The following is a 23,784-nucleotide window of genomic DNA, read 5'->3' on the forward strand; positions in this document are numbered from 1 at the left end:
TTGACTCTGTCCTCTGAAGTTTTCCATTTAAAATTCAGAGATCACTGTACATCCTTCTGTTTAATTTGCGATCTGCAGCCCTTTTCAGGATATGAGTTCACCCTAGCTCTGCCTGAATTCAGTTTTCTCTGCAACCTGTTTGGGTGTCCTGGTGGTGACATTTCTGCAGAACTCTGGTGTGAGCCAAAGGCAGTGGTGGGATGGTGATGGAATCTAGGCTTGAGAGGGTGCGTGGTGGTGGGAGGAGGGGACTCCCGCGTTGGTTGCAGGGTGAGGTGTCAGGCTTGGCCACAGCCGACTCAGCCCTAGTACTGGGGCCTGGAGGAGTGGTGGAAGTGGAGGGTGGCATGTCAGATTAGTAAGGATGGAGAGCAGGGGCACAGGTTCCACTGCTTTTGCATATCGAAACACTTTGTATAATCCAGTTAGTGCTAAATACATTACCCAGTACCTGCTTTTCACCGATTGAGAATTTAAGGAGTTGGGAAATTCTGGTTCCCAATTCGGAAGACTCGGGTTTTCTAAGTGTTCTGCAAATGGCAAGGCAATACTAATTGGGGATGAGGGGAGCGTGTGTATGTGCGTGCGTGCGTGTGTGTCTGTGTGTGCGTCTGTGTGTGTGTGTCCAGGGTTGCCGGCTCTGAGGACCTCCCCCTGCGGTCCCCGGCCGGCCGCTCGCGGACCCGGCCCCCGCCCCCTTCCTGCCCTCTCCCCGCCCCGGGCCGGCCGGGCCGCGCTCGGCCGGTGATGTCAACCCGAGGAGGAGCCGCCCGCCCCGCGACCCGCCCGGGCTAATCAGCATGTAGCGGCGCCGGGGCCGCCTCCGCCGCGCCTGCCCGGCCCCCGGCCTCCCTCCCGTGGCTCCCCACAACTTTTGAGGCGGGGACTGCGCTCGCAGCCTCACTTCGCTGACTTCCCCGGCCCCGCGCGGCACCCGCCGCCCGCTTCCCTCGCACCCGCGGCCGCCCAGCGCCCGCCCCGCGCGCCGGGCATGTGAGCCCCGGGCTGACGCCGCCACCATGGCCTCGCCGCCGCCGCCGCCGCTCCTGCTGCTGCTGCTGCCGCTGCTGCTGCTGCCGCCGCCGGCCGCCCCCGGGACGCGGGGCCAGCCGCCCTCCCCGGCCCGTCGCGCGCCGAGAGGGGCGCCCCCGGCAGACCCGACGCGGCCGGGACCCTCGGGCCGGGCCCCCCGAGGCGGGAGCGCGGGTGAGTGAGAGCCGGGGACGGGCGCCGGGCGAGCCCCGGGCTGGGGGCGTGGGCGCAACCGGGGCCGCGTCCCCCGCCCTAGGCCCCTCTGCGCCACTCGACCCGGGTGGGGGCTCCGCTTCCCCGGGCGCAGTGGGCCCTTGCGGGTGGGCCGGCGGCGGGGGGCAGGGCAGCGAGCCCGGAGAGTGCTCCTTAGACGCTTTCGCTGCTGGGGGGTGTGACCATCCTGTTCTCCCCACCACCTCTTGGAAGAAAACTTCTCTCCCAGGGTGTACCCCGGGACCCCCCTCCACCGCACACACACCTGCCTTTAAAAAAAAAGAAAGAAAGAAAAGAAAAATACCCCTAAACCTTCTAAAGCGTCTCTCCCACCTCGGAGGTGATAACATCCGGCCAGTTCATTCCCTAATTCCATTCTTTTTCCTATAGATACAGAAATGGCCTCTCCTGGTACAGAGCCTGACTTTCAAATATAAATAACTGATTTTTTAAGGGTTCTAGCCCTGAGGATATTTGTAAAGGACAAAAGATGTAGTTGGAAACCGAACACTCTACCGGCTCACTCTAAAGCAGAAGGACTGGGGGTACGGGGAATGGGTCAGGGTTCCAAGATGAAGCCCTGCAAGGCAGACGCTGACACAGGACTGTGCCGGAGCCTCTCCTCCCCTTTCCTTTCCCGAGGAGCTGCTGCTCCACACGCAGCCTCCGCCTGTCCTCTCAGAAGGGACCTGCTCTCTCTCCTCCAGACCTTTTTATCCAGTTCCTTCTTTAGGTCTGGAAGAAGTGCTAAGGACAGAGTGGAATTCCAGCCGTAATACAATTGTGACCTTGAGGATGTCACCTCTTTTGATTTCAGTCTCTCCATCTGTGAAATGGAAGTAATAATCCCTGCTCTTCCCAGCCTTTTAGTGATGATGTGACAAAATGAAAGTAAAAATAAGTGGAAAATGCTTTGAACAAAGTCAGCAATGTCGTGGTGTTTAGACACTGCCTTCCTGTGAGTGACTCAAGGCATAGTTTGTCCGGTTATCTGGAGAAGCCTGGTCGCTTGCAACACTAGGTTTTGTTCTGGAGTTTAGGTGAAGGCTCACAAGGTTTCATCTTCCTAGTGGACACCTCATTTAAGTCTCTCATATCACACAGACTTTCTGATTTAGGAATTAGCTTGCTTCATTGCGCTGAGGATGCTTCCTCTAATTAAATAAGAAAAACGTTTTAAAAAAAATCAGATCCTCCAGGAAAACTCAACTCTGTATTCAGTAGTACTCTCATCACAGCAAGTGCCTCATCCTTGTGAACTTCTCCATCACTGGCACATTGAGGAATTGAGGAACTGTAGGGGAAAGGAGCTTCCAAAGATCTACAGGAGACACACCTGCAGTGACCCCCAACTCTGGGTGACTTACAGCATACACGGTTTTAAGTTCCATGGGAAGGAATCAAGGACATAAAAGAGAACATTTCATGGCTTTCTCACACTAGGAAAGTAACCAAGGAACACTGCAGAAATTTGAGTCTTCTGAATGGAAGGTGGAGCGCAGAGGATTGAGACCATCTCAGAGGAGACAGCCAGGCACTGAAGGCAGCCTTCTCTGGCTGGTAGTCAGGCTTTCTTAGCTGCAGGGCCTGATCTTGTTAGGGGGATAGGTGGGAGGGATTCTGGTTTGGGGCCCTGGCTGGATGAGGCTGGCACAGGAGTCTCCTTCCTTCTCTTGTGGCTGAGACTCCTCGACACATCACAGAGAGGTAGGTGTTACAGGGAGAGGGACAGTGGCGGCAGCGGGCTTAAGGGACTCTGCAGGTAAGAACTGGAGCTGATCTCCCTTGCTGGTCAGTGATCCCCACCCCCACCGTAAGTGACACACACTTCCTGGCAGGTGTGACAGGTAACTCTGCTCATCTTGGCTTTGCAACATTCCCGGTTGCAAAGATTCATTTTGGGAGGTGAGAGCGATGGAGGCTTCAGGTGCGTGAGGCTCTAGAGGAAGGCTTGTGAGAGTCCCAGAGAACAGGTAGGCAGGTGCCAGGGTCGTGGAAAAACTTCCTTTACCTAAGAGGTTCTCCTTTGGTGCCCCTACAAAGACCACCCAAGGAGTGCCTGCGCTTCAGCTCATCTAAGGCTGGATCTCAGGTGGGATGTCAGGAAGGTGAGGCTACAAGAGAGGAACTCGGTTATATGTTGAAAACTTCTAGAAGTTTCTAGAAGCTACTAACACGGCCCAGGATTCAGGCATGACCTGTGCTTCTTTTCTGATGGTGGCGCAAACAATGTCACTTAGAGGGAAACGGAAACAATGAACAAGAAGGCCAGCATGAAATGATTTTGGTGAGTCCCGAGTTTCCTAATAACCTCCAAGGATTTCCTATGGGCCCTTTTTGATTGGCTACCGTGCACCACAAGGTACAATCAGATACTTCCCAAGGCAGCGAAGTCTCAACACTGCAAGGGCTCCAGAAGCCCTCTGGTCCACACAGCCTCCCACGTGGCTGTCTGCCCTCTCAACACCCCTGCCAGATGGCCAGCCAGGCTCGGCACTAGTGTTTTTGTGTTTGGGGAGGTGCTCACTCCTGCTGGTAATGAGCCCTGAGTCTTACAAATAAGGTGCTTCATACGATTGTTGGGGAAACTGCCTGCAGCCCCTTCTGCTGCGGAGATGCTGGTGGTCAGTGCTTGGCCCTCATGGCCCGGGCTTCCAAATACCATGTCAAAAGCAAGGACCAGAGATGTCCTTTTCTTCCCTGGGGCCATTTCTAGCCTTTTTCCTCTTGGCAGAGTTCAAGATTCTCACTGTTGAGTAACCGTGCTCACATTCTGTGGGTTGTTTGCCTGCCTTAGACCGCAAGTCCCTGTACGGCAGCACTGCCCACCCACTTCTTGCTTGCATAGCCTTTGTTAAGCTTTTGTGCCCACCTGTCACCCGCAGGCTGTTCAGCTGAACTTGTTGCTGGTGTTCCAGCCAGTAGAGATAGAGAGGATGCCAAGTCCTAGAGGTTTTCGTTTTCTCGTTGTGGTTTGTTTTTTTAAGCAACTCAGGGCTTCCGAGCCACGGTTCTAAGCTGAGTGCTTAAGTTTATACACTGATTTTTGCGTGGGCCATGCATTAATTGTGAGATCTGCAGATGAGTGGCGGGGTGTGGGGGTGGTGGGGGGAGGCTTAAGTCATAATGAAAATCATTGCAGAAGGAAAGAACTTTCCCACCCAAAGGGGAAATGACGCTGATGAGCTGAGCAGCCTGCCCAAGGAATAATAATCTTAGAAAAATGCAGCCCCCTAGAGTAAAGGAAGCTCTGCGAGCCCAGCCCCTTCTGGGCTGTTCCAGAGCTGTCGCCTGAATCGCTGTAACGTTGTGGGCCAACTTGTCATTTAGCTTTAGCTGCGGGGGGAGCCATCACACAGTGCAGTGAAGACCAGGGCTGGGCAGGAGGCAGCCCCCAGGGAGTGGAGAGGGGCTTCCCTCCAGAAATGTCTGGGCCAAGGTTGCAGGGGAGGAGTGGGGCGGTGGTTGGTAGTGGTGGGGATTCCTGAGAAGCCCTCCTGCTTTGATGGAGGGTACCCCAAATAGAAGGAGGATTGTGGAGAAAGGGACTCACCCTGGCCCATGTGTTTAAAAGCCACATCCTTTTAACCTCATGCGTGCAAATGCTAAACTGCTATTTCCTGCTCAAGAGCTGAACGGTGTGGGTAGGGTAAGAATGGAAGGTGTTTGATGCCCAGCCAGGCAGTTACTGCATCCCTAGTCCTGGAGCCTGTGCCCTCCCAGTGATCTCCTCCGCCTTCCAGCAGCCCTGCCCAGCTGGCTGAGAGCAGTGTTCTTAGAGCTGGCGTGTTGTCCCAAAGCCGCTCAGAGAGAAAGCAAAGCCCCGATGGCAGTTGTGGTTCTGTGAGCCCCTTAATGCCTTCATCGGTGGCTGCCCTGTGCTCCCACCCCCTGTTGTGTGAACTGGAGGCTTCAGCTGCAATAAACATCCCTCCCTTCGAAGAATCCCGGGGAAGGAAGCAACAGGGAAGGAGATTCATTTGGTCCCTCTTTGACTTGTAGCCTTTGAGCACCTGTGTGGTCAAAATTTTTGCAGTCCTCACTCCATTCAACCCTCACAACAACCCTGTGAGGCACAGTATTGCCCTTTTACAGTGGTGGAAACTGAAGCCTGGTCATGTCAGACCACAGAGTGAACGGAGGAGGCAGAATTTAAATCGATTTGACCGAATCCATTTGCTATTTCCACAATATCATGCAGCCTGTTTTCTTGTCTGTAAAATGGGGCAAGAGTCGTTCTGGATCTCTAAGATCCTTTCCAGCGCATTGTTCTTCTTCCTCTCTTCCTCGATCCCTTGCTCTTGCCCTCGGTTAGAGAGTAGGGACTAGGACTGGGATGAGAGATGGGATGAGGAGATGCTGGTGGTAATGGGAACAACCTGCAGAGTAGAGGCCTAAAAAAAAGACGAGGCCACAAGTCTTTGCACATGTGTAAAATGGCATTTTCTATGGAGGTTGTGAATTATGCCCTATTTATATGTCAAGCCATAGATTATTGATGCCAGAGGTCGCTACATTAATTAGCAACCAAGCTGAAATGAATTGGTGATGTCCTTAATGGGCTGTTTCCTGGGAACATGGCTGATATTCTGAGGCAGTGTTATGAATACCTATTCAGTAGGAGGAGATGTAAATGGTAACCTATTCAGAGGCTGCAAAATTGTTTTCCTTTTAACATCTATGCCCTCTCCTACCCACTCTTCATGCATCTTGCATACACAGAAACAAAGATGTTTCTGTCCTGACTTCTCCCCCTTCTTTTGTTAGACTGTGGTACATGACTCAGTCTGCATCACATTTGACTGATTTGTACATTAGAGGATATTTACAGACAGAGCCCTTTCTCTGTGTGAGGAACCACGCCAGGTGATGGGGTGTCACGGTCCAAGACTGCTGTACCCTGTTGGGAGCCCAAACACTAAATGTCAAAAAAAGTGAAATAATGATGCATGAGTGATTCATGGCTGAAGAAGTGTCACAAAAAGATCCTACTGACCTTAGAAGTGGCGTGGATAGGGATGGGCTGCCACAGGTAGAGGTGGAGAGACTGCTGGGGCGGGAAGTCCAGGGAGACATCCAGGAGAAGGAAAAAAAGTTTCTTGGATATGGATAGACGGAGAGGCAGGGAGGCTGTTGCATCAGCACAGTCCCAAATATTGAAATGCTTAAGATTTCTTAAATGCAGGGGATCCACAGCCAGGAAGGCGGCAGGTTAAGGGGTGGATTGGGGAGACTAGGCTCTAGCACAACTGGAGTCATTGAAGGGACTCAAAAGGAGGGCTAGGCAGATTGTGGAGGGCTTAAGAGGCTTGTTTAAGGCATCCGGGTTTGTCTCATCATTGAGGAGCCCCTGAAGGCTTTAAAGGAAGGAGCAGTATCGTTTGCTTGTTCCCTTGTGCTTAGTGCTGGGGCCTCATACAGATCTGCCTTTACAACAGCCCAGTAGTTACTGTAGAGAGATGGGAATGCTGGCAGGCAGCGTATCCATATGCTGGGAGGGAAAGACTGAAAACATAGCACGGACTAGCACGTGGGAGTGAAAATTGAAAGGGAGCAATGCAAAGGCCCTTTAAAAGAAAGAGTAAAGGGGGAGGGTATAGCTCAAGTGGTAGAGCGCATGCCTAGCATGTCTGAGGTCCTGGTTCGATCCCCAGTACCTCCACTGAATAATCAAATCAATAAATAAACCTAATTACCTACCCCCTGCAAAAAAAAAAAAGGAGTAAGGTAGGAGACCTGGTGATTGCCTGGCAGTGGGGATGATGGGGGCAAGGGGGATGGTGAGGAGCTGGTTTGCATCAGTTTAGATGTCTTCACTGTAAAGACTGCAGCCTGTCCCAGTGGAAATCTTCCACGGACAGTTGAGGATGCAGAAATGAACTCGGAGTGAGCCTTAGCAGCAGCAGATGCCACGGGAGACGAGGGCACCGGCTCTGACCCAGTGGAGGAATCCAATGTGGCTGGTGGGGAGGAGGTGGCACCCGCCTGAGGGTGCCGTCTGTGAAGGGACATGGAAGCTACCTTGTATCTGCTAGGTCTTCTCTCATCCAGGTGCTATCCCAGTAGAAAGGAAGAGGGAGACGGGGAGAACGAGGCTTGAGGAAAGGCCATTGGCTTTGATTCTGAAAATCTGGGGAGCCTGTGGGAGAGCAGGAAGAAGCCTGTTTGCCGTGTGATCAGATGGCAGGTGTTGGCCTCCCTGGGCAAAGTTGGAGAGTAACGTGAAAGAGGAAAATCAGGGAGGTCCAGAACCCTTGATTCCCACCCCTAAACTCATTGCTGACCAGATCCTTCTATGTCAGGGGTTGGCAACACCAACCACCTAGTTACTTAACAAGAAGCCTGGAAGTCATCCTGCATCCTCTTTTTTCCTCACCCTCCACATCAGTTCTATTTCTGGGTGATGTCCCAAATCTGCCCTCTTCATCTCCCCTCTCTTCTCTGTCTTCCCCGCGCCGCGTCTACTCATGCTCTCCGTCTACTCCATGCTCACAGAAGCCAGAGTGATCTTCTTAAAATGTAATTCAGGTAACCTCAGTCTCAGGCTGGACACCTTCCGATGGCTTTGCCGTGGTGCTGAGAATAAAATCCAGCCCCCCTGCTGGAATACCAGCTCAGCAGTTCTGACCCTGCCAGCTCTCTGGCTTCTTCTTGCTCCAGTCCCCATCCTAACCCAGACCATTGTCTCTATGTGCCCAACTCCTTCCTGTCCTGGAGACCATGTACAGGGTGTCCCCTGGTTGTAGTGGAACCAGCCTTCCAGGCAGAGGGAGCCGCCAGTGCAGATGCCTTAGGATTGGAAGGAGCTTGCCTGTTTCAGGATCGGAGAGAAGGAAAGCCACGCTGGCCGGGTCACATGGGGCGATGAGGGGGTCAGGCTGTCTTCCAGGTGCCAGGAGGGGTGTTAAACAGAGGAATGATGTGAAGAGTGGACCGTGGGAAGCCAGGCTAGTTTGGTGCCTGACAAGTGGTGAGCACTCACGGCTGGTGGAATAAATGATTGCTCGAGATGTGAGAGTCAGAGATGGGAAGAGGAATGCATGCCTGCAGTACTGTCTCTGACTGAGCTGTCCTCACGTTCCTCAATCAGCAAAACACAGGGTAGGCAAGCCAATACCTCCCTCCTGCTTCACCCCCCAGGACAGTAGGACAGTAGACTGGACACTGGACTGTCTTCTTCTGCAGGTGAGGGAGAGGGCAGAGAGGCTGCCATTGGAGCAGGGAAGCCTACATCCTTGCTGTGGGTGGGGTATGGACTAGGGTTCCTGGACTGGGGTGCGGCTGCGCAGGAGGATCTCTGGAGTCAGGTTTGGATGTATGTCCTTGGAGTGTCCACCTTTGGCTTATTGTGTTCCTGCTTCCCTGTTGGCCCAGGAGCTGTTAGAAGGTGAGGATGCTTCTCCCTCTTCAGGGACGGGCCCCTGCTCCCTGGCATTTGTTTCCCCTGCCAGACCAGGGACCCTCAGCGCAGAGAGGCCGAGCTTACCGTCAATCAGCAATAAAGCCGCGAGGTGATGTTTTTGACTTAGGCTCAGGATAAAGTGCCAGCATTTTCGTATTTCTAAGCTGCATGATCATCTTCCCTTTAAAAAAATTTTTAAAATCCTTTTAAAACATTTATTTCTTTCTGATTATAAAAGTTGTCTATGTTTGTCATATATAATTTGGAAATTAAAGAGAAGTAAAAGCAACAAATAAAATATCACCCATACTCCAACTACTAGAAGTGTATTACAGTATTAGTAATTGCTATTATTTCTCATTTACATGGAATAATCGTCTATCTTTATCTCTCTGTCTGTCTATCCATGTGTATAGCCATATGAATGTCCAGAATAGATATTGTTCCATTATACCATAGCTTTTTTCTGGCTATTTCTTTTTTGGATTTATAGACTGTTTTCAGTTTCTCACTATCATAAATAATGCTGCGATAAACATCTTTGTGCATCAGTTTTTATATTTATGTCTGATTATTTGCTTAATGTTAATTCCTGGATATGGAATTTTTTTTTTTTTTGGAAAATTTTAAGATTCTTGGCAGTCCTACCAGATGGTCCCTTCGAATTATACCAGATCATACTTTAACCAGCAAGATGAGGAGAAGATGTTTCATTGGATGCTTGACTCTGCAGGGTGTCTGACGAGCAGGAAGCTTGGTGGATGCTGCTGGGGGAAGTGGGTTCCTCCGGAGCAGGCAGGCAGACTCTCCACCATGAGTGTGTTCAGAGTGACTACATCTGGGCAGGAGGCAGCCTAGCAAAGTGCTTTGGCAAAGTGACCAGGCAGAAGGGAACTACAGTATTTTATTTTATTATTATTTTTAAAATTGAAGTATAGTTGATTCACAATGTGTTAGTTTTAGGTGTACAACAAAGTGATTCAGTTATATACAGGATTCTTTTTCAGGTTCTTTCCCATTATAAGTCATTATAAGTATTGAGTATAGTCCTGTGCTATACAGTAGGTCCTTCTTGGTTATATATTATATATAGAGTTGTTGTTTTTTTTTTTTTAATTTTAGGGAAGTACAGTATTTTACAAAAAACTGGAATACAGAATTTGAGATGGGGCAAGAGAATGCCACAGGGACCTTGCACCTTTCTAAATTAGAGTCATTTCATTAGCAATAATTGATCCTTTAAATTGTGGAGTATTTGGCAGAAATTCTCTCTATGTTCAGAGAATCCTAGATTCTCAGTATTAGAAAAGACCTTAAAAGATCTTTATTTATCTTTATTCATTCAGTGATAGAAAGGCTTCTTTCCAAAGTAAGGAGAAAAAAGAAGACTCCATTTCGAGGGCTCTCACTCTTTTGCCTCATCTGCCCTGGTTGATTTCCAGCCAAGGTCAGCAAATTTCACTTTGTGCTCAGAAACATCTACTCTCTTTGTTCAGGACACGATGTGAGATGTGAGGTCACCTTGGTTTGGGAGGTTATCTGACAAATCCACATGCTTCCACCAAGTGATGTGACAGCTGCAGCTCACAGGTATAGGTGTTCCTAGAAAGGTTCTGGGAGCCAGTGAAGCAGTTTCACACTACCCTAGCGACAGTCAGAGCTGTAGTTGGGGTGGAAATGGTGCTTCGGCAGCTGGAGTGGCTAGAGGTGAAAGCTGGTCCAGGAGGTCCGGGGTCAAGTTTTGGCTCTTAGGCACCATGTGACTTTGGGTGTATCGCTTCCCCACTGGGTTTCCATTTCTTTATGAAATGATGGGTTGGTCTATCCTGTGCTAAAAGCTCCCTTTCCAAGATGGCCCATCTTTATCCTGTGGACATCTCCCAACATCCCTGATGCTGGTATAATGTGAGGAGGCTCAACACCGGGCTGCTTAGCTTGGGACCTGGGAGCTTCAGGAGCCTGTGTGAAGGACAAGGAAAAGGGCCTTCCGGTGGATTTGAATGTACACTTGTGAGCCTGCGAGACCTGCAGCTCCTTGAGCGGAAGCAGGAGATTTTATCCATCTTTGTTCTCTGGCGCCCAGCACAGGCCTTGGCCCAGGGAGCATCTGTCCGGCCTGTGGCCGCCCACTGCCCTGGTGGGACGGTGGTAGCACCCGCACCACCATCTGGTCTAGGGCTCCTGTTATAAGATCTCTTACGGAGCTGGCAAGTCTACAAAGGCTGTTCAAAATGGACGCATTCCTTTTGAGCTATATTTTGGTTTGGGTACTTGAACTTCATGGTACTATTCTGGCTTTCCTGTCATGTAAGAGTGTTTGGGGAAAGCTTGCAGGTCAGATGATGTGGAAGGCAGGCAAGGAACTGCTGTTCCCAGTTCCTGGGGGTTGCTGAAGACTCTGAATAAGGGCAGGCCCCACCTCTCTGGGCTGGGGCGGGGGGAGCTGGGCTGCCAGAGGCAAGGAGATGGATTCGATAAGTTCGACAGGTTTCTGCTCAGTGTCTTTGATAAGTTGGGAGATGAAGACCAGGGAGGAAGATGGGTGACAAGAAGCAGGCAGAGGCCAAGGTCAAGCTCTCCAGCCAGCCCTGCACCATCCTGGGCTTCTGAACTGAGGCAGTGACACTGGAGGGAGGAGTAGCGAGAATATAGGAGAGAGACACTGAGATGTAATCTGGTGGGGTGTCGTTCTTTGGGCCAGGTGTGGCTAGTGATTACCATGTATTAAATGAGTATTGAAAACCACTCCACTTTCCTTCCCCGAGTGGTAGGAGGAGGTGGAAGCAGCTTCAACATGGGGATGAGTTTCACTCCTTTAGCCTCTGTGGCCACCAGGACGTTTGTTGCTGCCACGGGATGAGACTTTTTCTGGGATCATCTTATGCCAGGGTGTGGATGAGAGCCCTGCTGGCTTTGTAGTCACAGACCTGGGGAGGTCCTGGCTTAGGGTCAGACAGACTCAGTCCAAACCCCAGTAGTGCCACTTGCCAGCTGGGGGACTTGTAGGTTATTAGTCTCTCTGTCCTTTAGTTCCTCATCTGTCAAGTGGGCCCCTGCTCAGGGAATATAGTGTCACGTATTCCCTGTGAAGCAGATGGCAAGGTGCCTGGGCAGGAGAGCTCCGTAGATACTGGGCGGGATGGTGCTCCTGAAACCAGTGCCTGTTAACACTGACCACTGTACTGATGATGTTGCCCCCTTCACCTGCAGACTCACTGAGCAGGAGACAAGTTCTGAATGTAAAGGGCTCAAGGACACCTTCCAAGGGCCTCAGTTACCTGGTCCTCCCTCACCTGGGACCAGTACCAGCCTCACCTGTGGTCTTCCTAGAACTCTTTCTCTCCACCCTTGGCTTCATATGCAGAGAGGAAAGAGCAAGTTTGAAGATCTGAAGTCAGAAAAACTCAGTGCCATAGTCCTCGCCAGTGTGCAGGCCACAGGCAACTCACTGCTGCTTTTTTTATTTTTTGCAGTTAAACCTTCTCCTGGATCCAAAATGGGTTCATGCAGCTCAATCTCCTGCATCAGTCACTAGATTGGGTTTTGAATTTGTGCCTGTTTTTAAAATAATCTAAACCCCTTATCAAGGGATGAAAAATTGTCTTATCCAGGAAACTCAAGAGAATATTCTGCTGGTTCTATTGAAAATTAGAGAATTTTAGAAAACAGTACAAGCAATGACAGCATTGCTGGAATCAGTATAGTCTTAACGGGACCTCCTTGAAATGGATCCGACTCACTGGGTAGGTGAATTCTTGTGGTTTGCTAGGAATATTTATAGTGTTGTCATGCCTTGTGGTAACGAGTGCTGCTGCCTCTGGCCGCGGGCAGACAGATGCCAGTGGCAGCTTGAGAGCTCTGACTGGGGTCAAAGGGCTTTTGCTCTTAAGCCCTTTGCTTTCTAGTGATGTGGCACTGGGCAGCTGCCTAACACCCCTGGGACTTACTTTCCTTATGTTAGAAATGGGGATAACAATGTCTATCCTGCTTAGTTACAGGGCTTTTGAGGAGGAGCAAATATAATTATGACTGTGAAAGCACATTTAAATGTAGACATAGCAAGTAATTTGAGTCATAACACAGTGAACTGACTGTGACCTTGGGCAAGGTGTTTCATCTCTGAGCCCATTTCCATATCTGTAAAATGGAGTTGATAATACCAGATCCATCTGCCTCGCCCCGCTGCCGTAGGGGCGAAATGAATCAATCCACGTGGACAAGCTTTGTAAACATGCGTGTGCCGTGTTGGGGTTAGTCAGCCATGCTTCCCGGGAACACGTTGGGCAGTATTACTGCTCTGAGTGAGGCGGGGCTCCATGGGGAAGCTAGGTGTGGGAGGATGAGTAGAAAGCAGGAGAGGAGGCAGAGGGAGGGAAAGCCTTCCAGGAAATCTCAGTGGTCTTTTTCAAGCCTCGTCTCTTTGTCCTGGCAGCTGGCGCTGGTTGAATAGCTCCTTCCCATCTGTGCCCCTCCCAGCAAGTGGGATGTGCTTCTCATCTGCCCTTGGTCTTCTCCCTCCAGCTCAGGGCAGTGAACATTTATGGAGCATCTCCTTGAGCCACAGTCTCTTGTAAGGGACGTAGACATGGGGTCACATAAGTTATAACTGTATAACAAAGTAGAAGAGTAGTGGAGAGGGAGAGAGTTGTCCTGCTGCAGAAGGCTTCTTGGAGGTGGTGGCCTCTTAGCTGGGTGTGAGAAATGAGTGCGATTTTGCCAGAAGGCCAAGAGGAAGGGAGCAGGGCATTCTAGGTAGGAGGACAGCAGGCAGGAAGGCATGGAGGGAAGACAGAGCAGGGCTTCACATATTTTCTGTGAGGCTGTGGTTCCCACACTTCTTCTCTGCAGAAACCCAACTCCAGGCCTTCAACCAGCTGCCAGACATTCACACATTCATTCCCTCCTTTGTCCTGCTTCACTTTCAACACAACGGTTATAAATGCAGACATATCGCCCTTTCCTCCCCAGACACAACATCCCTTTGCTTGTTAATGGTCCCCTTAATCTCTCCGTCCCACATTCAAAACCTCCATCATCCTGCCACCTTTTCTCACTCAGGTAATCAATGTGGATTCTTCCCTCCCTTCTTTCCTTCCTTTCTTCCTTCCTCCTCGTAAGTCCCATCACTTACTAATCGGGAGGAATGAAGTACACGTAATCCATCCGGACAGTGGGCGTCTCACCCGACTTGGGCCCTGCAGCTGCGGTGAGGACTCCGTGTCCCTTGGCGGCGTCCTGGAAGCACACCAGGAGGGCCGCCTCAGCCCTGTCCGCATTCCCTCTCAGGAGGTGCTGTCTTCTGATTGCTCCTTCCTTTCTGGTCCTTCATTCTTTCTCGATTTCCGTGTTTTTAGATTGGACTTTCTTTGGAGTCAAACCGACCTGGGCTGATGTCCAGTTCTACTGTTTGCTGTGTACCCTTGGCCAGTTTACTTATCTCACTGCTTCTCAGTGTCCTCATCAGAAAACAGTGGTAATAATGGTGCCGACCTCCCGGGGCTGCCCGAAGGATTAACTGGGACAGTCCGTGTGAAATGCGTAGCCGGCTCCTGCAGGGAGCAAGTGGCTCCCACACTGGCCATAATAATAACTAATAGTTACCCTACTCTGGTGGGCGTCTTTAAAAAAAATTCTCCTTAGGTTTATTTTTCCCTCCCTCTGTAAGTTTCTCCCTTTTGTTATATTTCTCTTTTCAGCCCCCTTCCTTTCTTCTCCCTCTTGTTTTATCTTTCTTAACTGGCTATGGTATACGACTGATTTTTTAAATATTGGTTATATTTGAGTCTAGTGTCAGGTTTCCCAATCTTAATTTTAAAAACCTGGTGGTAAAGTTAATTTGTCTCTTGAACTGGATTTTACTGACGAACCCCTGCGGGCTCCTGGTGGGCCATCGCTGAGCACCCCACTGCCCCCATCGGTCCACTGTGTACATTTCCTAACATTGTAAACTTGCCGGACAAATGATGCTCTGTGATTTCCTTAGCGTCCTGGGCCACTTCTCCCAGGTCTGTGTTGTAAATGGACCTCAGAATGCGTAAAAGGCAGCAGGCCACTCCGAGCAAGAGAGAGCCTTTAAAGCCTGGCGTCTGGTGAAGTCCGCCCGCCCGCCGCCCCGGTAGCGCCCTGCACTTCCTGCCCCCTCCCCCACACCTCTCCCCTCTTCCTCCTCGGAACCAGGATGTTTTCCTTGCCTTTTTATTGTTTCGCTAACCTGGCAGGCCTCCTTTGGTGGAGTCCTGCCACCGGGCTTCCTCTCTGGGTGTGAGCGAACATTAGGGTGACTGTGCGGGATGCCGGGAGGCCAGCTCCCCGCGCACCCCCAACCTTCACCTCTAGGCGATGCTCAGCCTCTTTCTCAAAACTGCCTCTTTGCTGAGGAGCTTCCTCTTCAGCCCCTACATGGGTGTTTATTTTTCAAAGGGTGAGGGGGGGCAAAGAAAACCGAGGGACAAGATATGCAACCCCCCCCCCAGAAAGAAGATAGGCCCCCTGCAGAAAGCCTTTTTGTTTACTTATTTAATTGAATGAGAACCTTCTGAACTTTGACCCTAGGCCTTTTTCTCAAGGTCTGTTTTTTTTTTTTAACCTATAGAATTATTTTTAAAGCAAGGAGCATGAGGTCACACCAAGGCCCTTCATCTTTCATTGTTGCCTGGATAGAGAGCCTCCCTCCTTAGCACCCCCGAGGCCACCTCAGGGGTGATTCCATTTCTGGAAGCCTGACCCCAGACCCAGGGGCTCCGGGTCGGCCAACTCCGGGTCACGTCCTGCAGGCAGCCTTTGTCCCCAGAGGATGGTCAGCTGGACAGAAGCTGACTCTGTCAGAGGGAGGGGAGGACAATATGCCTTGTAAACTTCATACTTCTCATTACGAGAGGCTATTCCAGGGGAATCTTTTTAAAAATCAAATCATTGGATCTCAAGTCCAAACACTTCTGAATGTGTATGGTTTTTCTTGGGGCTGTTCCTTTCAGGGTAAGAACAAGGAAGGAAACGAAACTCCCCGAGAGCCCTGGACAGTCCAGATCGAGAGCTGAGTCTTTTGTTCACACAAACTCATTTGGCTCCTAAACGTCCTCCACCCAGAATCATTACATCCGCAGCAGCCGCGTTTCAAAACACGGCCCAGAGGGGCCGAGCTGAGTAGGCGGCTGCCTTTCTGTGAGATTGCAGCCACTTTCCCCCACACCCCCAAGGTTCCTGCCTGCCCCAAAATATCCCGCAGCTGGCCATCTAGCCTGAAATCCCCCTCATTTGGAAGATTCCTGGGGTGCAGGCAGTGAGCTGCAAGGGCCCTGCTGTGGAAGGCCCAGGATCCTGAGGAGGCAGCAGCAGCTGGGGAAGGAGGGTGGGATTCTGGTCTTAGTCCTGCACCTTCCAAATTCCCAGGGCACCCCCTCTGCCTCGCTGGGCCACTTCCCACACCGCAGCAGCGTCGTGGGGATTTGTGCACACAGTTCAGCTCCCTCGAAGCAGTAAGCTCTTTGAGGTAGATGCCTCAGTGCCTTGTGTGTGGTTGATGTGTATGTGTGTGTGTATATATATATTTTTTATTGTGGTAAAATGTATGTAACATAAAATTTACCATTTTAAGTGTACAGTTCATTGGCACTGAGTACATTCACAGTGTTGTACAACCATCACCACCATCCATTTCCAGGACTTTTTCATTTTGCGAATAGAAACTCACTAAGTAATAACTCCCCATTCCTCCCTCCCCTCAGCTCCTGCTAACTTCTGTTCTACTTTCTGTCTCTATGACTTTACCTATTCTAAGTACTTCAAATTAGTGGAATTATGTGGTATTTGTTCTTTTGGCTTATTTCACTTACCATAATGTTTTCAAGGTTCACCCATGTTGTAACATGTGTCACAATTTCCTTCCCTTTTAAGGCTGAATAATATTCTATTGTATGCATATATCACATTTTGTGTATCCATCTGCCTGCTGATGGGCACTTGAGTTTTTTCCACCTTCTGGCTATTGTGAAAAAGAAAAGGGGCTCACTGTCTCTCTCTCTCTCTTTTTTTTTAAAGTCTCTTTTCTCCCTCCCTGTGTAAGCAATTGAATTTTAGGAAAATCTTTTAAAATTGCAAAGAAACCTACTATCATAGGTCTAAGAATCCATGCTGGCACATACAACCATGTAGATTCAAGGGACGCAGCTCCACGGATCTCTGAAGAGCATTGCCCAAGTTGAGGATCCCAGGAAGGCTCCCAGGGGCAGGCGGGAATGGGGAATTCTGCAGCGGAGGGTCAGTGTCATACCGTTCCAGAACCGCTCCCTTGTGAACCTTAGCCCTTGGCCATCTGACCTTTGTCTGCCATCTGCCAAGCGACACTCGGGAAAGTCCTGGGGACTCTGGTTGACTCATCTCTGACCTCTTGGCAGGCTTGGTGTCCATGGCCTCTCTGTGCTGTGTCTGGGCACTCACTGCCTTCCTGGTCCCACTTTCAACCTCATCCTGTCCTTCCCTTGTCATCTGTGTCTTGTTCACTGACTCTTCTCCTTCTAAATTCAAGCTTTCCCTCAATTCAGTTCTCGACCCTCCCTTTCCCCTTCCTCTGCCACCCCCTTGTCCTTCCTCCTAATCTGTAGTCCCGCATCTTAGTGCCTGTCAGACATTTCCACCTGGAAGTTACAACATCACCCCAAACGTCATATTTTGAAAACAGACTTTTCTCGTCCCACAGACTTGTTCTCTGTTCTGCCTCTACTCCTTTTTTCTCATTCTTTTCGTTACCCATGAAATTCATCTCTGACTTAGAAGCTGATTTAGATGTCCTCTGCTCAGTCTTCTAGCTAATGATGTGCAGCTGCTGTCAAGCCAAGTCTGTCTGATTCCAAAGCCTACGTGATAAGCACCATCTCATCCCTCTTAGGGAAACAGTTGGGTTTAAGGCTGAAGTTTGAAGGCTGGTGAGACTTTCTTTGGCCCTGCTTACTGGTCAATGCCTTGAAGGCCCCATGTCACTGAATAAGCTGGGGTGTGATGGATGGAGACCTGGCCTCAGATTGTGTGTCTCTGCTGTTGGGCCCGTGACCTTGAGCAATCACCTAATCTTTCTGCCCCTCAGTCTCCCCATATGCCACGACACCCACTCGACTGGCTGTCACGTGCATTAAACGAGATAACACCTGGGAAATCACTTGGCACTGGGTAGTGAGATCTGGATCTAAATGGAGGGAAATGACAATAAAGGGCTTGTGCTTCAACTCCATGCCCCAGAAGCGAGAGTGTAGCCGGCAGCACTTGACATGGGGCCGCTGCAGGGGTAGCTGGTGCAGTGTGGGGGCGGCCGGGCCGCCGGGAGGAAATTGCTTCTTTGGATGACACGGCACACTCTCTGCACACACCCACGCCACTGCTCGGGAACAATGGAGTCAAAAACCCCCAAATCATGGGGTGGGTGGCGAGGAGTTGACTCTGTAGCAGCTGCTAATTAGGAAATCCTACTCCCGGGCTGTGCTAGCATCCCTGATGATGCTGGTGCACAAACAGATGTTTTGGAACGTGAAGACATTACAGAAGTGGAAGTTGTCAACTTGGAAAAAATGAAAAACAGGCAAAGCAATAAAACTCTCTTGTTCACTTCATCTCTATTCATGGTACAATGGCGGATGGCCTGACACAAAGGGAAGGATGGCATTTCCAGCTGGAGAGATACTTGGGGAATTGGGACATCTAAACTCCAGTCTGAGGCTGGTTGGTGTGGCTCAGTTGCCATGGATGTGAGTAGGGTTTAAGCAATTGCCTCTGACCCTCTGGGGAGAGGGATGGGAGAGGTGAAGGGTGCCAGCCTCCCCTGAGCCTTGGGGCACCCCCTTCCTGCCCCAGAGGCTGCTGCTAAGTGTCTAGTGGGGCACAGCCTCTCCTCCTCACTCCTGGCTGGCCCAGGCACTGAGGCCTGAGGCATACCTTCTCCCTTTCTGCTTCTCCAGAGCCAATTTCTCTTCTCCACCAAGAGGAGGAGCCCCAATACCTCCCCCCTACATGTGGTAGGTCCCTGTTGAGTCTTGTCCACTTACCCCTGAATTACTCTCTGTGCTGAATGGGGGGCCACACCACAAGCCAAATTCAACCACAGTTGACCTGAACAACTCAGGGCTTCTGCAAGGATTCGCCCCTGGACTGCAGTAACTATTTTAGCATTTGACCCATTGTTCTCCCTGAGGTACGACCTGGAGTGGTGCAAGGCACCGAGATGTTCACAATCAAACGAGACCTTGAACGGCAGAGGGGGTGGGCTGGGGTGCTGCCTGCCCCAGCCTGCGTGGTTGGTTAATCCTTTTTCTGAGGAATGGGCAATAAGAGTAGAGGCACATCCAGAGTGAAACAGGTGGCGGTGGGATGCTGTTGTGGAATACCAGGCCAGTGACATCAGGGGCTTTCATGCTGGAGGTGGTCCCAAGTCTCACCCTGTGCCCCCTCCCAGTTCTCCCTGTGCCTCCTGGGAGAGTGTCATGGAGCCGGGCTAGCCGAGGCAGGAGCTGCCCCAGCAGCCACTCAGCCAGCCTCAGTCCTTTCATCAGGGGGCACTCCTAGCTGCCAGGAGGGCCTGGAGGCCTGAGGGGGTGGCTCTCTTCTGCTACCAGCTCCTATCTGCTACTCGGAGAAGTGTTGGGGGACTGAGCCATGATTGCTTAAGCAGTGCCCGCCAAGGTCATCCCCAGACCTATTTGTTAAAAGTTGAGAGGCCTAAATCCATTTACCAGCTCTGACGTATACAGCACTCACTATGTGCCTGATACTGGTTGACGCTCTCACATGTGTGTACTCTGTGCAGTCCAGCGAGGTAGGGACTGCTATTGTCCCCATTCTACAGATGAAGACGCACAGAGAAATTATGTATCTCACTTCATCGGGCGTGTAAGTGGTAGAGCCAGAAGTCTAACCCGGACAGCCTGACTTTAACCACAGCCTGTGTGTTACCCACGGCCTCTCTTTTTAAGAACTAAGTTTCTAGATCCAGGCATGAAACTGGAGGCAGACCCTGTTCCTTCTAGACGAAAGGACCTTTACAGAGAGAACACAGATTCACGGCTACAGGTAAAGCAAGCAGCTTTTTAATATGGCCTCCTGTGTTCTTGGGGAAAGAGAGGGGAAGATCCCTAAATAAAGAGGGGTCCTAAAGGAAACAGTTTCTCACCAATCCAGGCAGCTGTGGCACCCGTGACTAAGGGGAAGAGGGTGGAGGTGGCACCACAAGCCAGCAGGTCTCCGAGGTCAGCAGGGCCCGGCAGTGGCAGCAGTGACCAGGGTGTGTCCAGCCCGAGCTGCTCTGGAGAGGCAGTCACCAGCACTTCTCCTTGATCAGGATGCCGGCGGTGGCTGTGACCCGTGCTGAGACTGGCTAGGCGTCCAGAGGCCGAGTGGTGCAGACACAAGTAAACTCATCAGTCCTTCAGCTGGGTGTCAAAGCCACTCCCATGCTTGTGTTTCAGAAACAGCACTGGAGTCCAAACCCACACACTGGCTTGTTAGCAAGTTGCATGAGCCAACTTTATATTTAAAGTCTACAGCCTTCACCTACCTTAAGGAGCAGGTCTGGGGACCAAAGAAAGCATATTACAAGGTGGCTTCCAGGCCTGGAGTCCTTTTACCAAGATACCAACCTTTTTTTCCTTTTTCTTAGTAGAATATATTTTTCATAATATAAGATCATGTGGTACATATGTATCGTAATTTTTGTTTTCATGTAACAATACAGGATGAGTGATACATGTATATAAAACTGTGTCAATGATATATTCTGATCAGTTCTTTAAAAATTTTGTCTCATAATTAAGTTAACCAACTCCTTACTGCAGAAATTTAGGTTGTTTCCAATTTTCATTATTATAAACATGCTTTGATAAATTTCCTTATGCCTGAAATTGCATACTTCCTTAGTTTCCTTGGAATTAATGTTCAGAAGTGGAATTCCCAGGTCAAAACATACATCTATTTTTAAGGCTTTTGCAATAGATTGCTGAATTTCTCACCAGGAAGAATATGCCAGTTACATTCTTGCCCACATTGTAAGAAAGTGTTTTCTATACCTGCAGTGACATTAGATATTATCATTTTTTTAAATCTTTGCCAATTTGATAGGCAAAAATATATATGATTTTAAAAAGTCTTTTCTAGTTTAGATTTGTATTTCATTTCTTCCCAACAATACTTTCGTGTATTTATTCTCCACTTACACATTTTCTTTTGTGAATGGCACATTCATGTTTTCTGTCTATGTGCATCCTAGGATTTGAAAGTGTTCTTTGTGTATTAAGAATGCTAAACTTTTGTCATGCACTGCAGACATTTATCCTGGTTTGTTATTCAACTTTTTTAAAATTTAATTTTTATTTTTATCAAACTTACACATGGTTTAAAGATTGAATATGTTTTATAAGGCTGTTATTAAGACCCTGACCACTCCTACCATCATCATTTTCTGCCTCCCACTTTCAGGGCTTTTAACAGATTCTTTTAGTAATTATGTCCATATCTCTAAATAACATGCTTCTGTTGCCATTTATTGATTTTTTTTGTTTTGTTTTGGTTTTAGTCAATTTTCATTGATTTCTCTCAATGGAAATTTTATATCATTCCAAGCTCTACCAGTTTTACTCTTTTGAGGGACTTCAAAAGGCGTTTTTGACACAACTGAAAGTTACCCTTCTCCTACACAAGATTCTGATCACCCCCTCCCCGCCCCGGATTTATGTGCTATTGTTATCCAGGATTTCCTTTGCCTCCTTTTGTTAATCCCACAAATGAGAAATTACTATTTTATAAATTCAGTGATTCTTTAGATTTATGCACATATTTATTATTCTTCTTGTTCAGTGTTTCATTTTGCATCTTACAGCTTTCATCTAGGATTGCTTTTCCACTACTTGAAATAAATTCTCCATAATTTCCTTTACTGGAGATAATTAACTCAAATTTGACTGAAAATGTTTCTATTTTGAAAGAGTCTCAAGATAGTTTTGCCGTGTATACAATCCTAATCTTTTCTGTCAGCACTTGAAAATACTTACATACTGTCTTTTGGCTTCCATTGTTGCTATTGAGAAGTCAACTGTTAGTCTGTCACCTTCTGTAGGTGATTTTTCATTTATTTCCTCTCGTTTTTAAGACCTAGTGTTTGTAATTTTCTGCACTTTCACTATGATATGAGTTTATATGTTTTTTTGATTTAGCCTCCTAAGGATTTTTTGGGCATCCTTAGTCTGAAGAGTCATACTTTTTATCACTTCTGAAAAATTCTTAGCCATTATCTTTTTGAATATTGCCATTTCTTCTTTTTCTTGCATCTTCTAGAAATCCAGTTAGATATATATGTTGGACTTTCTCGCTGACTTCCTTGTCTCTTCACCCTGTTTTCATATTTGCTATCTTTTCATATCATTTCTGCAGTCTCTTGTCATCTGTCTTGTAATTTTTAATTCTCTTTAGCCGTATCTGATTGGCTGTTGAGTTTCCTAATTTTAATATTTTTTTTCATTTCTAGAATCTCCATTTAAATTTCTTTCAAAAATTTTGACCATTATTTATAGCCTCTTTTTCTCTCATTTTCAATTTCTTCATATTTATTTTCGTGGAATTTTATATACTTACATTCTTTGTCTGATAATTCTAGTAGTTGAAGTCTTTACTCATCTAGTTTACTGACTTTTGTCCACAGATGCCTTATTTTCTTTATTTTGTGATTTTTTGACTGTGATCTCTTATTCTTTAGGATTTTATCAGTAAATAATAAAATTGGATTGAAGGTATGTTCGTCTAGAGAGGATTCACATTTATTTCTGCCAAGTACCCAGAGGTACTGTATACCAGGACCACTTTTTCTTCCGCTTTAACAGGATGTGTGTGTGTGTGTGTGCGCGCGCGCGCGTTTGTGCATGTATGTGTGGTATGAGATGTATTTTACATGCCATAAAATTTACCCTTTTAAAGTACAGTCAGTCATACTTTGGAAATATTGTGGGTATAATTCCAGACCACTGCAATAAAACAAATATCACCATAAAGCACATAAGTTTTTTGGTTTCCCAGTGCATATAAAAGTTATGTTTACACTAAACTGTAGTGTTTTAAGTGTGCAATAGCATTATATTAAAAACAAAACAAAACAGTGTACATACCTGAGTTTAAAATAATGCTGTTGGGAAAATGGTGCCAATAGACTTGCTTGACACAGGGTTGCCACAAACCTTGAATTTGTAAAAAGTGCGATATCTGTGAAGCACTATAAAGTGAGGCACAATGAAACAAGGTATGCTTGTATATAATTTAGTGGGGGGTTTTAGTATATTCATAAGGTTCACTACAACTTTTAAATACATCCTTGGCTTGAGGTTTAGACCACACATGTGCTGTGAATTTGTGCTGCACACCCACACGAGGGCCAGCTTTATGGTTACAAATCCTTGAGGGGGAGTTATTTTTCTTTCACCTAAAACCATGGTTGAAGGGCCAGATTTCTTGCTGTCTTCTTCTGCAAGGCAGTTTTGTTTCTATTTGCCTTATACCCAAGGTATAGCCCTAGTCCCAACTTCATACAAGAGTTTCCTCTCAGACTCCTTCCTTAAGAGTTTTGTCTCCTATCTCCTGCATCCCTGTGGTCATCAGAACAGAAGTTCAAGGTCACTGAGCAGGTGCCCCAGGGCAGCTGGCAGCTTTGGAGTTAGTTCATCTCTCTGAATTCCAGCTCCTGGTTCATTTTTGACCTCACAAGATTTGCTTGTCAACTTAGCAATGCATTTAAGAAATATTTTTTTAAAAAACATTTTATTCAGCATTTTTAGTTGTTGCTGGTGGCAGGGTTATTCAGTATACTGCAGGACTATTGTCTGCCTTTGAGTTTTGTTTATAGTATGCATTTTTTCTTTTTTCCATTTTTAGTCAACCCTCCAGGGAGAGAGCATGGTTCAGTGCTAGCCATGTCCTGTCTTCCTGTGGCCATTCTTTTCCTTTTCAAGACTGCAGTGGAATTCTTTGAGCTGACTGGGGTTTGGGACATCCACCCTTTGTTCCCTGAAGAAGGGGTCGTGGATGCCTCCAGAGGCCCAGCCATGCTCACCAACGGCCAAATCTCATACTCATCTTAAGGCTGTAACAGAGCTAAATTCATTTCCTTCCCTTTGCTC

At 48.4% G+C, this 23,784-nt stretch overlaps 1 protein-coding gene across 2 annotated transcripts in view; it reads left to right on the forward strand.

Moving 5' to 3' along the window:
* Nucleotides 1-983: 983 nt before the first annotated feature.
* The window catches only part of HEG1 (heart development protein with EGF like domains 1), an 82,698-nt gene continuing 59,897 nt past the window's right edge, over nucleotides 984-23,784 (forward strand). The window contains exon 1 of one of the 2 annotated variants that reach the window (XM_064494406.1): nucleotides 984-1,206. In XM_064494406.1, coding sequence (XP_064350476.1) covers nucleotides 1,020-1,206 — 187 coding nt within the window. In that variant the 5' untranslated portion in view covers nucleotides 984-1,019. The remainder of the gene's footprint in view (nucleotides 1,207-23,784) is intronic. The other variant, XM_031463130.2, reaches the window with a different exon arrangement.

The sequence above is a fragment of the Camelus dromedarius genome, chromosome 2, assembly GCF_036321535.1.
Source record: "Camelus dromedarius isolate mCamDro1 chromosome 2, mCamDro1.pat, whole genome shotgun sequence".
In the NCBI taxonomy this organism is placed as follows: Eukaryota; Metazoa; Chordata; class Mammalia; order Artiodactyla; family Camelidae; genus Camelus; species Camelus dromedarius.